Raw genomic sequence first — 16544 nt, forward strand, 5'->3', positions numbered from 1 at the left:
TAGGATTCTTCTACAGTAGGTGTCTGTGACTTGTTAGCAATAAGTTCAACAATGAATAAACAGCACACACTTCACTTGTTTTCAAAATAATATATATATTCAGAACAAATTAACGTATGTACAATAAATTCTTCAACACGTATTATATTATAAATACTATATATGTAGCTTAGGCCTATTCAGTTACTTCAGAAATTCAGATGACAAGCTAAGCTATCTTCTGTATTTCTATCGCACTAGTATTCTCTGTGATTCTCTTACAATTGTGGTGCGAGTTACCATAATCGTTTGGTCTTCTTTCTTCCGAAGATCCTCTGTTCCTTTTGTCAAATATCCGCTTTGGCCTATTCAATTACTTTAGAATTTCAGTTGACAAGCTGAACTATTTTCTCTATTTTTATCGCACTATTATTCTCTGTGATTCATTACAATTGTGGCACAAGTTACTGTAATCGTTTAGTCTTATTTCTTCTGAAGATCCTCTGTTACTTTTTTAAAGTACACTCAGTCTGATTCAATTACTTTAGAACCACACTTTGACAGAATAAAATTATTTTTCTTATCTTGTTTTCTACTGTTAGTTTTAGTCTAACTTATTAAACATTATGTCTATGTCAGGCATTAGTCCTATCACTTCTACAGTACTTAACTTCTTGCCAACTTTATTCTCTTTCACTATTATCTGTCTGCTATTCTCGCTCGTCTCATGCTATTTTTCTCTTTATCACTTAATCATCTGTCTGCCTTCTATATTCTCGAAATTGTGAAGTTTGATATTCTAAACATCACTGAATTATTAACAAAACCTCTTACAATTGTCTGCTTTTAACTCTTATTATAATAAAATTAAACAATAATATAACATTTGCTCACAAACCAAACAGTCTTTTATATCATGATAATGATCTATGTACAAAAGTTTTACAAACTTCCAAACAATATTGAGTCCTCTACCTAATCTGGAACTTCCTTGATATCTTGTCGAGGGTTCACCTTGAATGAATTAATTTTGAGTTAATGTTGATACAATTCACTTAAAAGGGAGCTATCTAGCTCTGTTCTTTGTTCTTTGCCGGCCAAACATGCCAAGTTATCCACTGATGAAGTTATATAATATTTTCGTAAAAATACTAATGTCGATGTGAATTTGCTGAATTTGAATGTTTGTAATATTCAAAATCTATATATATAGCAAACCAATATATATATTGTCTTTTGGCACATCATTTTGGTAATATTTATAGGCAATTTAAGAGAGTAGGCAGAAATTTTGCAATACAGATTTAACAGTATAAGTTATGTGCATTTCTAAATATAAATTTAACTTAAAGAAATGTCAATATTTTATTTTCTAAATTGCATGTTTAAAATAAATAAAAAAGTAAGTAAAGTACTAACAACACCTCTACAAAAAAGTATGGTTAACTCATTGAGACATCAAGAGAAAAAAGTATAAGACTCATACTAATTACTAAATTTCTTGTTTTTTATGCTTATATCTTTTATTTATTGTTTTCAAATCAACTAAAATGTTAAAAAGAAGAAACTTGTGAGGTTAGATAAAAATAAATTGAATAAAAGAAAATACTTCCAAGTACAAGCATATTTCATTAGAGCAGCATTTTGTAATTTGACCAAAAATTCTGGGAATTCAATTTTTTGTTTACACAATGCTTCCACTCTGTGATATTTTGCTTTGGTAATAAATCTAAATGACTGGGAGATTTGAAACGTGTTAGCTCTAGCTGTAGGAATAAATAGTGTGTAACTCTCTAATAGTGCGCAGTCATTCTGGAAAGAATAAAAGGTAACTTATATTTTTTTTAATTATGTGATGGTTATTAAATCAGTCCAATAACCCGAGCCTGTATATAGAGTTAAGACAGAAAAAGTAAACAGATATAATCTAAAATTTTACTGAAAACTTTTGATATATCATTTAGAATATTCTAGAGGTTATGCATAAATTCATGTCTACTAGAAGTTTGCCAAGTTTCATTAAGATACACTTACCACATTAAAAATTATAGTATGCATAGTTTTGTTATTACATTATAGTTGAAAGGTTGGTCAAAGTGATAGAGGCAGCACATGGAGGGTTAAGTTGATTGAAGTATGTGCCCTGGTGAACAGAGTTTTAACCTGAATTCCCACCTAGTCTCAGCTATGATTTTTGAGAACAAAAAGTTATAAAGTGCATTTGAGTGTGTCTTTAAAAGTTAGGAACTTTTTAAAAATTGTCTTTTTAAAAACATTTACATGTACATTTTTGTTACAATGATGATGTAGAAATACTTTTTTAAGTCTCACATTATAACAAAAAGTTATAAAGTGCATTTGAGTGTGACTTTAAAAGTTAGGAACTTTTTAAAAATTGTCTTTTTAAAAACATTTACATGTACATTTTTGTTACAATGATGATGTAGAAATACTTTTTTAAGTCTCACATTCTACGTGGTCGGTCCTTAAAGATTTTGATGCTTTCAAGATCATGAAACTTACTATGAAGTAAATTAATTAATTAATTATAGTTTATTGTGCCAGAATTGAAGATTTATTATTTTTTCAGTACCATCTTAGGAAATTAATTGTTCATACCTTGAAACTGGAATTTATATAAGTAACTTAATGTTCATACTTAACAGTTATTATTTTAAAAACATATGATAATTAATTTAAGGAAACATTTTATTTTCATGTTACATGTTAATATGATAAATACACCTACAAATAATATTTTTAGCTAAGAAATGTGTAAATTTAATATTACATTACAGCATATTATAAAAAGTATGGTTTATAGAAACTGTTGCCTTATTATATTTATTAATTAGCTTTCATTGCTCAATAAATGTACTAATAGAGCCTTATAAGAGCATGCTTGTATTCTTTGATAAATTGTTTAGGCAGTGTATTCATGATGAAACTTTGTAGAATGGACGGCAACTGTCTGTTGTAGAGACACAAGTGAAGAGGATGACGTTTTTGAAGGCGAAAAGCGTAAGACTTTGAGAAACGTTATCCTCTACACTTGTGTCTCCACAACAGGCAGTTGCTGTCCATTCTAAAAAGTTTTAGCATGTTTTTATTTTTTTCGAAAACCCCAGTTACATGTAAGGAAGGTACACATTGCTTAAATCAAACAGAGAAACTGAAGGAACTAGAGATAGATTTACATGTCAAAATTGTTACTTTTACTATAGTAGGTACAGTAATAAATACGAAACTCTACATTTATTAATTGCTATATACTCTTCTTGCCAAATAATGTTGAACTGAATATTTTTATAATTAAAATATTCAATATATTTAGGTTCGTGAAGCAGCTCAAGCTCTCCTTTTAGCTGAACTTCGCAGAATTGGATCTAAAGGCAGAAAAATGGTAGTAGATGAATGGGCTTCATTCCTACCTAACTATGAAGAACCTTATTCAAGTCACTCTTCTCAAAATATTTCTTCAAACCAATCTAGTCCTGGAATATCTAACTTTAAAATCCAAAATGAAAACTCTAGTACATCATCTGTATCTAAGATAGAAACTCAGCAACAGACTAGAAATGAAGAACAGTCTTCAGAGGAAGATGATGATGAAGATGATCAAGGTTTGGATAGTAAGTACTATGTAAATCCAGTTGTAAAAATTTATATTATTAGCAACAAATTCATGTGGTTCAAATCATAATCATTATGAACAAGACAACCACAAAAGTGATGAATGACAACATATTCTTGAATGTTTTAGAATATATTTATTCCATTTTTGGCAAATTCCTTTAGTAAATGCAAAACAATAATTACAGATAACAATGCAACAATTGAATCGAAATGTTTGTACAACCATAAACATTCATAATGAGAATGTTAAGAACCAGAAAGGAAAAACTAAAAAGTAATGAGTGTAAAACCAGTAACTGAACTTGACTCTAAGCCCAGAATAAATATATCAGCACTTGTACCTGGTTATTGAAAATAAAATTAATCAGGCTTAAACCAGCAGAAATTGCTTTTTATTTAAGCTAGGGAGATGTTTTTAGTAAAGCTGAAACTTTGAAAACCATTGAATTGCATATCCAGTAGTTTGAATGTGTATGTAGATAGCAGGGATATAAAGGATATGATAAAAAGTGATAAATTCTCTAGGACATATCCATGTGTTAGTGGATGCGTACAGGCACATGGCATTTGATTTTTCTCAGTGACATTGAGATCATTCTTGGACTAAATAGGGTCAGTGAGTGATCCTTGAAATGGAAAAAAAAATTTTATTTGATGTAATGGCTTAACCCTATTTACACGGGTCAAAGGCCATGTCATCGCATTTGCTGACTCACATTCAAAATTTTATTCAACTACTATTTTATGAATTTATATCAGTAAGTTTGGTATCAAATTGTACATTATAATTTAAATTTGAGTATTATATATGATTTAATTTGTTAATTTAAAAGTAAATATTAAAAAACACCTAAATATCTATTTTTGTTTGTCATGTGGTAAGTTGAATGCAGCATTGATTCAAATTAGATGTTTGTGAATAGTCAACATTCAAAAAATAAAAAGATATGAGAAAAACATTACTTAAAAAATCCTAAAACTTAATAACAAAACCTTATATTTTGCATATGAAAGCCTTGTAATGTTTACTGATAATCTTTAAAATTTCATGAAGATACATTAATTTAAAAGTTATAGTATTAAAACATAAAATGGTTACGAAAGAGTTAACTCTTTCTGGTCTTGTTTGTATTCAAGTCACTCCAACTGCACACACATAACACAATTCTCAAAATTGTATCAAGAATATAATTATATTTCAACAACATTTTGCACAAAAATATTTTAGAATTGATGTGTTAAAATTTTCTTTTGTGTCTTAACTTTAGGTCTCTCAACTGTGTACATTGCACTTCTAAATGCTTTTTTTACCTTTTTTTTGCTCTCTCCTAAGCTTATATTTATTTCTACTAATTTTTGGTCAGCTGAACATTTATGTTTTATGCCTTCCGTTTATCCAACTGTGAACGTATTAGTTGAACTCTCATTTACTTTCATATCCATGAAGGCTTTGTGAACTTTTAATTGTTCTCAGTTGTAAACATAATACAGCTAAAACTATTAACTATCAGAGGGTATTTTTAAGCTTTAACACTTTTTTTATTAAGAATAAAGTAGTACCTGGAGATTTTCTTATAATTTTTAATGATGTTGTTTTCATTTCTGATATCTTTTTTTGTAAATCAGATTGAAAAGTAGGGAATATTTGTCTATGACAAAACATAAAGTAAGGATATTTAGGTTCAGTAAGTGTGATAAAATTAAGACTATCATTACAAACTATATGGATGAGAAAAAACTTCTTTTTTTTATTGAACATATTGTTAAATTTATTGCATTAAAACAATATGCTCAAATAAAATAAATTCTTATTAACCAAAACAAATTGAAGACTAAAAATTATGGTTTGTCTGAGCAATAATGATTTATAGAGAACAATTTACATTTAATTTCTTACTTTTTTGAGGGGTGGTGGATAAAATAGGGAAGATGACATGCTAAGAGAAAATGTGTCAAGTGGGTCACACTAGTGGAAATTCTGGATTTTTTTAAATATTGCCTTGTAGGATTAAGAACTTCAAACTTTTATACTATTAAAATATGGATTATTAGCTAACATTTTATGTTATTCTAATTGGTATAGATAAATAAATAAAAAATAGTTTAATAAAATTTTGAATGTAAGACACTAAAACCTCGTGTCATGTGCAGTAAAGGATATCCGAGGTGATAGGGTTAAAGAGCTATTGAATAGAAATTCAGACCCCTCCTGCTACACCCACCTGTCACATACTCTCTTTCATAATTCATTGATAGTTCTCTCTTACGTTTCATTATATATTACCCATAACCAATAGAAAGTCAAAGATTTCAAATATCAAATGATGTATTGTATAACGTCTTCTGAACAGATAATCGTCAATTTTTTTCAGAGTGCAAATATTTTCCTATGGGAAAGTTAACGACTAGCTTGAATGAATTTGTAACGGCTCTTGTTGCATAGTTAGAAAGCCAGAAAAATTTTGAGAGGTAAGGAAATTTGCCTACTTTTTGCATGTTATTAGTCTATATTCTTTGGTGCATTATTTAGTTAAATAAAAATTATTAAGTGCATTACTATTAGTACTATGAAAAATCAGGCTTAACTATCATCAACAATCAAAAGCAAAAATAAAGAAGATTGGGTAAGTACTTTATTTCTTGTTTTTCTTACTTATTCTTTATTTATTATTATAGAAGTAACTAAAATCTGAAAATACGGATCTTTTTAAGTTATTTAAGATTAGATTACGTAAAATAATAATAATACAATTAAAATGGTTCACGAGGCATGCACACATGCGAGCAGCTTGTAGTAGTTCGTGGGTGATGTAATTCGATAGCGTAACGTGTTCTGCACGTTCTCTAAGTGATTTACAACTTTTTATGGCACAGACAGTAGTTAGGCATGGTTCAAAGGGCAATAAAACAATAAAATATATTTATAAATAGATGTATAATTTTATGATAACTTTGGTTTATTTTGATTTCTTTGTTCGGTACAAGGTCGGCTGAATTTACTGATCCCGTATTGAGATAGGGTAGAGAAAATAATAGATAAACTATAAAGTTTTACAGAAAAAAACGTTTGAAATGCATCTTGGAGGTTTTAGGGATTACACAAAGGAAATTTGAGATTTTTGAGATAAAGAAAAGTATTTTTTTATTTTAACATGAAAATATACTTTGAACACAGATTATTCAAAACAAATACTCAATATATTCGTGGACAAATCTTTATTTTATTTGATTAAAAATACTTCACTAAAAAATATGTTGTATCCTGAACTATAAATAGTTCTTTTTTTTTAACCTGTGCTCACAAGCCACTTATATAAATACCTTATTCATTGAGGCCTCGAAAAATAACGAAGATTCAAGTAATGTGACATCAACAATATTAGTTAAATCTCAACAACAATCAATTGCAAATGCAATGTATGACTCTTACCAAGTAACCAAACTTGTCATAACTATCGTCTTTAAAATAATTACTTTAACTCTCTTGTTATGAAAAAGTAAACAACCTTTAAATATTAACTCACAAAATATATTGAGTAATAGCGCTTATATAAACAGTCATATATATCCACCATTATCTATCACACGTTGTGACAATAATCTTTAATAGTTTTATCACATTAAATGTAATAACAATTATATGTAATGAAGAATTAGTTTATTTAGTTTTAGTAAAATTTACTGAAAATTTATAAGGAGAAACACATGGAACTGTATTAGTCATACTTTCAGCTTAATTCAAAAATGTAGAATAGTTTAGGATTAAACAAGTAATTTAATCATGAATTGTTTTACATAAATATGTCTGTCGTATTAAAGAAAGAGTAGTTCAAAAATACCTTTAAGAACCCAAAATAAGCTTAAAATAAGAAGAGTAGTTTCCTGTGAAAATAATTGATTAGGAAGTTCCACAAATTGCTTGGCTCTAAACATGGCTTTCCTTGTTCATTTGTTTCTCTTCAGCTTGGATTCATATTTTGAAGAATGCCTACTTCACAATCAGAGGAGTAGCAGTTTTGGAAGTTTATGTGCTATAAGTTTGGCTTAAGTGTTTGCTTTGACCTTTTCAAAGTGTTTAAAAAGATTTTCTGGAAATGATTTGAAGGTCAATGGTGATGATGCACAATGACAACAAAATACTAAATGTTTACATAAACAACAGAGCCTTTCTTACACGAAGCCTTTTCTTTTTGTTTGACATTGCTTAATTATACCATACAAGGAATGGATAGTACAAAAGTTGTGTGATTCTCTCTAATGAGGTGATTCAGGTTTTTTATCTTTTCAGGCAAGGATTTTATCATTTGTACAGAATAAAAGTTTTGTTTTTTTGTCACAACATTTCATCAAATTTAGCTAGCATCATCAGGTGACATGCAAGAACTGAGGCTAACAGAAATTAATTTAAGATAAAATAATCATGAGTATCTGTAACAGTAATAATGTACAAGACGTGATTCAAATGAGGATTTTATCAGCTCTACAGAATAAAATTTTTATTTTATTTTGTCACATTTCACTAGGTTTAGCTGGCATCATCAGATGAGATTCAAGAACTGAGGCAAACAGAAATTAATTTAAAGAAGATATTCACATAAGTATCTATAATAAGAATAATGTAAAAGGCATATTATTCAAAAGTTGCATAATTAAGAAAGCATTTATCAATAAACTGTCAAATATACCGATATGAAAATAAAGCTTTAATGCTTGAGCATAAGTATGAAAATTTGTTTTATATACAAGAGATAGAGAGAGAGAACAATTAAAATAAATATAAATGAACACCTTTGTATTTTTTTTAAGAAAATATATGTTTTATATTATCATTAACAACTGGGCTTCTTTTATTTTTTGTATATTAATGTTTTATTATTTTCTGAGGATTTTTATCTTGGAAGAGTCAAAAGAATGATTGTTTCTAGACATGCGTTTATAAACATGAGATAGATTTTAAATGTTCCCACAAGCAAGTAGAAAACTGTCTGTTTATCTCACCAGTGTAACAGCTTTTGTAATCTGTATATTCTATTGCATACATATTTCCTGATGTTACATTGTCAGTATACTTTTTGGACAGCAGTTGACCAATTTTTCCAAGGTAAAAATGTAATTTATACTTTAATGTGAATTTTTTTTTCTCTCTGAGTGCTTTTAACCAAATTTTTTTAATAGAAGTTTGGGATGAAAGTTAACACATAATAAGCAGGTTTATCAAGTGTACCTGATGATGACTAAACCTTGTCGAAATGTTGTACATTTGCTGTTATGTTAAACTTATATTAAAGTTTTTCTTCATTACCCATTCAAGCCGTCTCCAACCATTATTAGTCTCAAAGTGGGTTCCTTGTCATCGAATTTAACAACAAAACTGTTGTACAAAACACTGAAATCTAAATATTGATTTTTTTTAGATTTTTTTGAAACAGGCAAGTTTGGAACTTATGATTTTATTTATATGAACAGCAGTTTTTAACATATCTAATTTTTGACATTGATCACAAAGTGAATTCCAAGTAGTATAAAGTCCACTGTGAGTGGTCTTATGACATATGGATGTTTGAAAGTCTACATTTGTATTTTTAACAAGAATATTTAGGAATGACAATTTGTCATGAACTTTGTTTTCTGTTGTGAATATTTTGTTTGGGTTTATCTAGCTTAGGTTATAGAAAAAGTCATAAATGATATCAGAGTTATTGAAAGCTGATCAAATGTTTTCACCTTACTGGAACCAAAAAGTGTTTGTCAAATGAATTTGAAAAAGCATTGTCATTAATTCATATCATGATTATATATTGACAAGTACTGGGGCTGTAGGATATCCCAGGCATAATATAATTTAAAACTTAAAACTAGAAATTGGATGATTTATCTGCATGAGAAGTGGGTCTCTTATGGTGTTGATGTTTACTTGAAAATTAGGATTAAAATTGTTTTGATAACATTTCAGAGCAGCATTTATTACTTCAAGGACAGTGACTTGAATGAAGAAACTTTTACATGAAATGTGACTAATTGAACAAAATGACTGAATTCTCCCAATTTTTTGATAAACATTTCAAAGTTTTTAATGAAGTAGGAAGCACAAGAAATGTATTCAGAAAACATTCAAATGAGGATTTTCCTATAGTTATACTTGTAAGCTTTGTATGCTGAAACAATAGAGCATAAATGGAAACCAGGTATGCGAGTTTTTGGGAGGCCATAAATTTGAGGGGTATGGGGGATGAATAAATTGGTATAGATCAGTAGAAAGTTGAGATGATTTATGTAATTGTAAAATAAAGTGTTTTAATTTCTTTTCTCTGTTAGTTTCCATTTTTGGGAAATGAGATGAATCATTGAGGAGTGTGTGCATCATTTGCTGGTATATTATTCTATTCACGATAACAACAGCATAATCTTTGTCAAATTTAAGTAAATTACAATTTTATCATATTTAAATAGATTTTTTTGTGCTTAATATTCTTATAGAGAAGTTAATTTCAGCATTCTTGGTTTGTCAAGAAGATATGAAATTTATAAACAAAAGACATGAAGAACATTTGGGAGAAAGAAAAAATGGGTAATTGTAGGTTCTGGAGGAAAGTACATTGTTTATTTACGGAAAGATCTTTATTAATTTTACTTTGGGAATGATATCAAAATAACTTGTAACAGATTTGTGAATTGGAAGCAACATCAAAAGAGGTAGATTTATTTGATGAATTAAAACATTCCTGAACAGCTGTTTTTCTAGCAAAGTCTTCTATTCTTATCTGAAGTTCAACTTCGGAGAGACTTAACCATCTTATGAATATTTAACTGCCAGCTGAAAAAGTTAAAACAGCTTGTTATTTTTTCCAATGTAGTGAAAGGGACATAGGCCTATTCACTTAAAAATATGTGCCTATTTAATCTTCACAGTACCTTAGACTGTCTGTCAGTAAATATTTTGCTTTGATAGATGAAATTAGTATTATTAAATAAGAATACTAATCTTCATGAGTCAAAGCTGTTTTTATATTTTGATATTATTGGGAAATAGTTTTATTTAATTTTGGTAGCAGTCTGTATTCACAGAAGAGTTTGCTGTAATTTTCGTATTATTTTGGCAGATTGGAAATGAAAACTTGTTAAATTGTACAGTACAAAATTAGGAAATATGTGATGATAATGACACTTTTGTAGAAAAAGAATATCTAATCTGGATTTCTAGTAAGAAGGTAGTTTTTTTTTCTGCATATGATGAAAGCTATTTTTCACAGAAGTACCAAAGTTAGTAGCAAAATGTTTGTTGAAGGAATTATGAGAAATTATACTATTGTTATAACAGGGGATAAATTTAGTCCTATGAAGAGTAGAAATATTCTCGAAATAGTTTTGTCATTAGATTTAAGATCAGGTGGAGATGGTTATAAAATCTTAGACCAAGAAATGTTGAAAATAGATTCTCGATGATGTTGAAATTTTTAACAACTGAAAAATAATATGAATTAGATATTAGAAATTACTAAAAGAAATATATATATATATGAAAGATGGTTTTTATCAGTTGTACAGAATAAAACTTCTGTTTATTTTGTCACAACATTTCACTAGGTCTGGCTGATATCATCAGATAAGATACAACAATTGGTGCTAACAAAAATATTCTACAAAGCATGTGATTTAAATAAATATAAATATGTAAGTAAAGTTTTAAGGCTTGAGCCTAAGTATGGACATTTGTATTATATACAAGAGAGAGTGATTAAAATGGATACAAATGAACACATTTGTATTTGTTAAGAATAGGGTTTTGTGTTTTTATTAACATAGCTTCTTTTAGTTTTTGTTTGCTAATAGTATCTTCTCTGCTGAGGTGTTTTGCTTTAGAAAAATCAAAAGAATGATTGTTCCTAGATATGTGTTTTAGAAAGCAGTTGACCTGCAGGATGATTTTTTTCTTACCAGGTTATTCAGGTGTGACACTTGCTGTGTTTTTCAGAAGCCTCCTTTAAATTATTATGAGGTAATTTACCCACATTTTCCCAACTCATTACCTCTGTCATACCTAAATATCCTTTTTAAAAGGTATTGTTAATGTCTTCTTGGTTTACAGTGTCTGTTTTAATTATAATAATATTTTCAACTTTTTTTTTCTATTCTTCTGGTCCTAATGCTGAGTTCCTCGATTTTGTTTGGAGCAGCAGTAACTCTGGATTAGTCTTACATATGGTAGTTTAAGGTACACCTACATACCTAGTCACAAAAGTACTATTTGAAAGTTTAATATCTGATGCATTTGCCTAGTATCATGTGAACTCATTACCCTATTCTTTAATACTTTCTCATTTCTCATTCCTATAAATTGGTTTATGATATGGTTCTTGGACAATTTAAAGTGAGGGATAGGAAATTGTCATTAGCATTTCTGCTCCCTCATTCCTTGGCAGTTGTTTGAATATACACTGTAGAACTTCAAATCCTTCTGTGGTATTTTTAATCTCCATTTTTTCAGAGAGGTGTTAATGATACAGAGATGTGTGTCTATGCCTTAATTTTACACCATCGGTGATGTTCTATGTTAAACCTTTGGTTATGTATTTTTGCTCTGCAGTGCAATTTCCATTGCAGGAGGCACTTTTGAAATACACTGTCAGTGTTGTCTTGCTTTAAATGCTTTTTCAACTCCATAATCTGTGCACAATTGACAGATTCAAGCAACTCTGTTGACTAACCCAAAAGCACAGAAATGTGTGGATGTCTACAAATGGTAAAGTATAAATTTCTGTTTGTATTTGCATTTTGCAAAAGAACTGGTATGTTGACTTGTATGTGTGGCTAGAAGCTTTGTTTTGTTGGAGCCATAATTTATTGGCATCCAATCTGTACAGAAATGATTTTTCCTCACAGTATATCATTGTCAACATGTTATCCTGATAGTATACAGACTATATGGATGTATAACTTTCAGTTATAGTTGTAACCTGCAATCATAATAAATAATTTGAATAAACTTTCATGATGTACTCTGTACCATTTTTTAAATTTGTATCATTAGCATGGTAATAAATTGATTGGGCCTTAAATAGACATATGCTTTGACTGATGTTACAGATGTGCCAGATAGTACTAGTTCACTTTTCAATAGTTAACTTCCCATTTGCTTGTGTACATTGAGAGATGCTTATTATTATGGGTGTTGTGTCACATTTGTAGACTATAGTCTACAGAATTATCTTTTTTTACAGTTCCAAGGAAGGTGTGCTTGATAGCCAGTTGCGATATAGACTATTTTATCAGTGTTGGAATCATACTTTCTCTTACTTTAGTGATACAATTCAACACTACAGACACACCTTTCTTTGCAAAACTAAATTTTCATGTCGAGCATGCTTTTATAGTTGTAAAACAGTTGTACTTAACACAAGAAAGTGCTGTAATATATCCCTCCCTGAAGGGATTAGTTTTAGGTGTTGTCTGCACTTGTAGGTCAGCTCACTCCAGTTGAATGGAACAAGAGCATCAAGGCTTTTTAATCTGTTTAGTTACAAGCTTTGGGGATGACCAGAGGCAAGGTGATTAGTGTACTGTGAAAGTTCAAAAGCAAAAGTAATACAATACGATGTTAAGTGATTGGACTAAAGGTGGAATGAGACACTTACTAAAACTTATCACATAAATGAACTTTTTAACTGAGCTTTTAGTTGCAAGTGATAGATTCTGTTCTAAAGAAGAAAAAGTGTAAAGAACATAGAAAATGTTAGATTACTGAGTTAGCCAAAAGAAATTGGTATTTTTAAATATGTCACAATAACTTGATTAGAATAATAATAAAAGTTTTTATTTTATTTAAATATAGATTTTTTTAAGTGGTTGATATGTAAAGATGTATTAGTATCCTATGGCTGTTTAGTAAACTAAACTTTCAATATAAAATTGTGTACATGTAGATTTTTATAAGTATCAATTCTCTTACTCGGAGATAAACTTTCTGAAAACTTAAATCTTAAGTTTAGCATTTGATGTATGTGTATTGAAATTAAATTTGTGCAATTATACTTATTTTAATCTTTTAACAAATCATTTTGTCATTGTGAAATTATTTTTGTTATTATAAAGATGCTAGTTATTTATGCTCTTTTCTTACTTGCAGTCGAGAATAACAGCAAAAAGCCATCATCAGCAACTGAAGGAAGACGTAGACAAGCAACAGCAATTGTTTTGTTAGGTGTTATTGGAGCAGAATATGGTCATGAAATAGAACAAAGTAAACGTAAACCTGCAGAAGAGCAAAAAAAGAGGAGTGTTGTAGAAGGATTTGGCCTTTCAAATTGCTCTTTAGCCAGGAATACTAGTAAGTAAAAATAATTTAAATGTGAATTTATGAAATTATAAGTTTAGCTTCAGAGTCATACAAAACTAACAGTTGCAGTGCATTAAACTGATACTGAAATTAATATTAAGGATGAGAAATATTTGTACTTTATTTTGTTTGTACATCTATTTCATTTTGTTGTTCGTAATAAATTACATTAGGACAAAAAAAAATTTTGTTGCTGGTTCACCTTGAAATATTCTCCATTAAAAAAATTACTATGATGGGTTAAAATACATTTTTGTTTATTTAAGTGTATCCAAATAGATGAGCTTAAAGAAAGGATAGAAACACAAAGTATATGGGTAATTAATTTCAAATTAATCTTGCTTATGGCTCTGGCATTATTATTTGTTAAAACTATTTGATGACGAGGAACCCACTTTGAGACTAATAATGCTTGGAGATGGCTTGAATGGGTAATGAAGAAAAACTTTAATATAAGTTTTTCTTCATTACCCTTTCAAGCTGTCTACAAGCATTTTTAAAACTATGCTTTTAGTTTTTATTATTCTATTTTATAATTACGTGAAACACTGTACTATCTAACCAGGCAGAAAACTGCTAAATATGAATAATTTCACTAAATAACATGTAACAACTAGCCTAAATATTTACTAATTTATTACTGTTATTGGTATGTCAAATAAATGTCAACTGACAGCTTTCAAAGCTAGGACAATAATCGTTAAACAAGTTTCACATTTGCCTCGGTTTGTTAAACCAATCTGTTAAATTCATTTATAACTGATGTCTCAACTTATGCAAGTTGAAATGGTTGTATCATTAAATATAAAAGTTATTAATAACAAACAGTTTTATTTTGTACAACATGTGAATGTTTGATGTTATTCACAGGAAAAATTAAGAAATCAAAGAGAAACATTTCTACAAGTATTGTTCTTCTTATAACAGTGTTTTATTTTTGTTTTAGTCCTGCATGACTCTTTCAGTTTTAGTAATCAGATTGTTGCCAATTCTAGAAGAAAACTTGGTGGTGATTGAAGAGAGTATGTTTGATAGCTCTCAAACTTCTGGTTAATCTCCTTTGGATTTGTCCATAGACCGCTCACATGTTTGTATATAGGAAAATCTAAATTTTCTGCCATTTGACCTCACTTTAAATTGGTAATTTTATACTCTCTTTAAATATTCCAAGGGCAAATGTCTAAAGAAGTAGCACCAAGTAGTGAGACTACACCAATCTGTTAAGGTTATCAGGTAACTGACACCACACAGCAAATCTTGTTGAACCCTATTTATTCTATTATTTTTTGTGAGTTATATAAATTGAAACTGTTTTAAACTTTTGTTTAGTTTAATTTTACATTGTAGTAAAAACTTCAATGGATGAATAGTTGTCTTCTTTGTTTTTGTTTCTGTCAACAAAGGAAAAACTTTTTCTTGATTATTTGCTGCACCTTATGTTCAATTGAAATTTCTTTGTTTCATTTATTCAAAACTGAAGCATAATTTTTTACTGACCACAGAATTTTATATGATTCCAAAAAGATTAAGTCTTGCCTCTTCAAGACTTTAAAACAGGTTACTTTTTTCTATTACATGCTTTTCATAAACATTCAGATCCTCTAGCAAAAGCAACTGATTCATTTATTTTTAAAAAATCATCATTTTGCTGACACGACAGTTCTTGCACTACACCTAATCTCGGGAGCTTTCTTCACTTGTAAAGATTTTAGCACTGTAACATTTGTTTATTCCTCTATGGCAGAGGCAAAATTTTCTTACAGTAACTTAATTCTTCGGGTTTTTAGAATGTTACAACAGTTATTTCAAATTCAAGAGAAAAATTGTTGATTGCTGAAGTGCTAGGAGTTAAAGAGAGGAGAAAATAAGATTGTTATAGAACAAGCTACAACTTTTCTGGTAGTATATGTGTGTGTGTTTCCAGTTTTAGTGCTGTTGAATTTTTAAAAACAAATGTCTTACTGCACTCTTTTATTCAACATTTTTTAGTTTGAGCTTTTGTTGCTTTTACCTCTGCTTTCTACAACTTCCCTGTGTTTTGAGTATACTTGTGGTTTCTTTCATCTGCTTTAAGAGATGTAGTTATATTATTGGAATATAAAAAATGTACTGTTATGCTTGTATCTCAGAATCTAGACCTTTCATCATTTATATAGACGTGTTTAACTATTTGCTCATAGGAGGATCAGTACGCATGCCACTTTTTTGCAGAATTACATAGCAAATTTAAACTACTGTTGCGCCAGCGAGATTACGTGACTATTTTAACGCCACCTATTTTCTAGAAGTATCTTGTTCCTTCGTGAATGCCCTAGCATTTACAAGATATATATTTGTCTGGTATATATATATATATATATATATATATAAGACGCTCACAATGTGACAATATTGTAATGTGTATGTAGATAGTGAGTAATTGAACTGCAGTCAGAAGTATTGTTTACGTTCGTCTATATAGCGTTTGTTATAGAGCGACTGCTGAAAATAAGTGTATCGTAAAGTTGTATTCGGAAAGAATAAACCAGTTTTATTAAGTAAGAACTTGTGTCGCTAAAGTTTCGTCTGAACGAAGTTACGGAAAGTTAATTAACAA

At 29.2% G+C, this 16544-nt stretch overlaps 1 protein-coding gene across 2 annotated transcripts in view; it reads left to right on the forward strand.

Annotated features, from left to right (window-relative positions):
* The window catches only part of LOC106460777 (WD repeat-containing protein 7-like), a 211384-nt gene that overhangs the window by 153730 nt on the left and 41110 nt on the right, over window positions 1-16544 (forward strand). For both annotated transcript variants that reach the window (XM_022387558.1, XM_013920513.2), the window contains 2 exons: window positions 3314-3611; window positions 13739-13939. In XM_022387558.1, coding sequence (XP_022243266.1) covers window positions 3314-3611; window positions 13739-13939 — 499 coding nt within the window. The remainder of the gene's footprint in view (window positions 1-3313; window positions 3612-13738; window positions 13940-16544) is intronic.

Source organism: Limulus polyphemus, unplaced genomic scaffold, assembly GCF_000517525.1.
Source record: "Limulus polyphemus unplaced genomic scaffold, Limulus_polyphemus-2.1.2 Scaffold834, whole genome shotgun sequence".
NCBI lineage: Eukaryota > Metazoa > Arthropoda > Merostomata > Xiphosura > Limulidae > Limulus > Limulus polyphemus.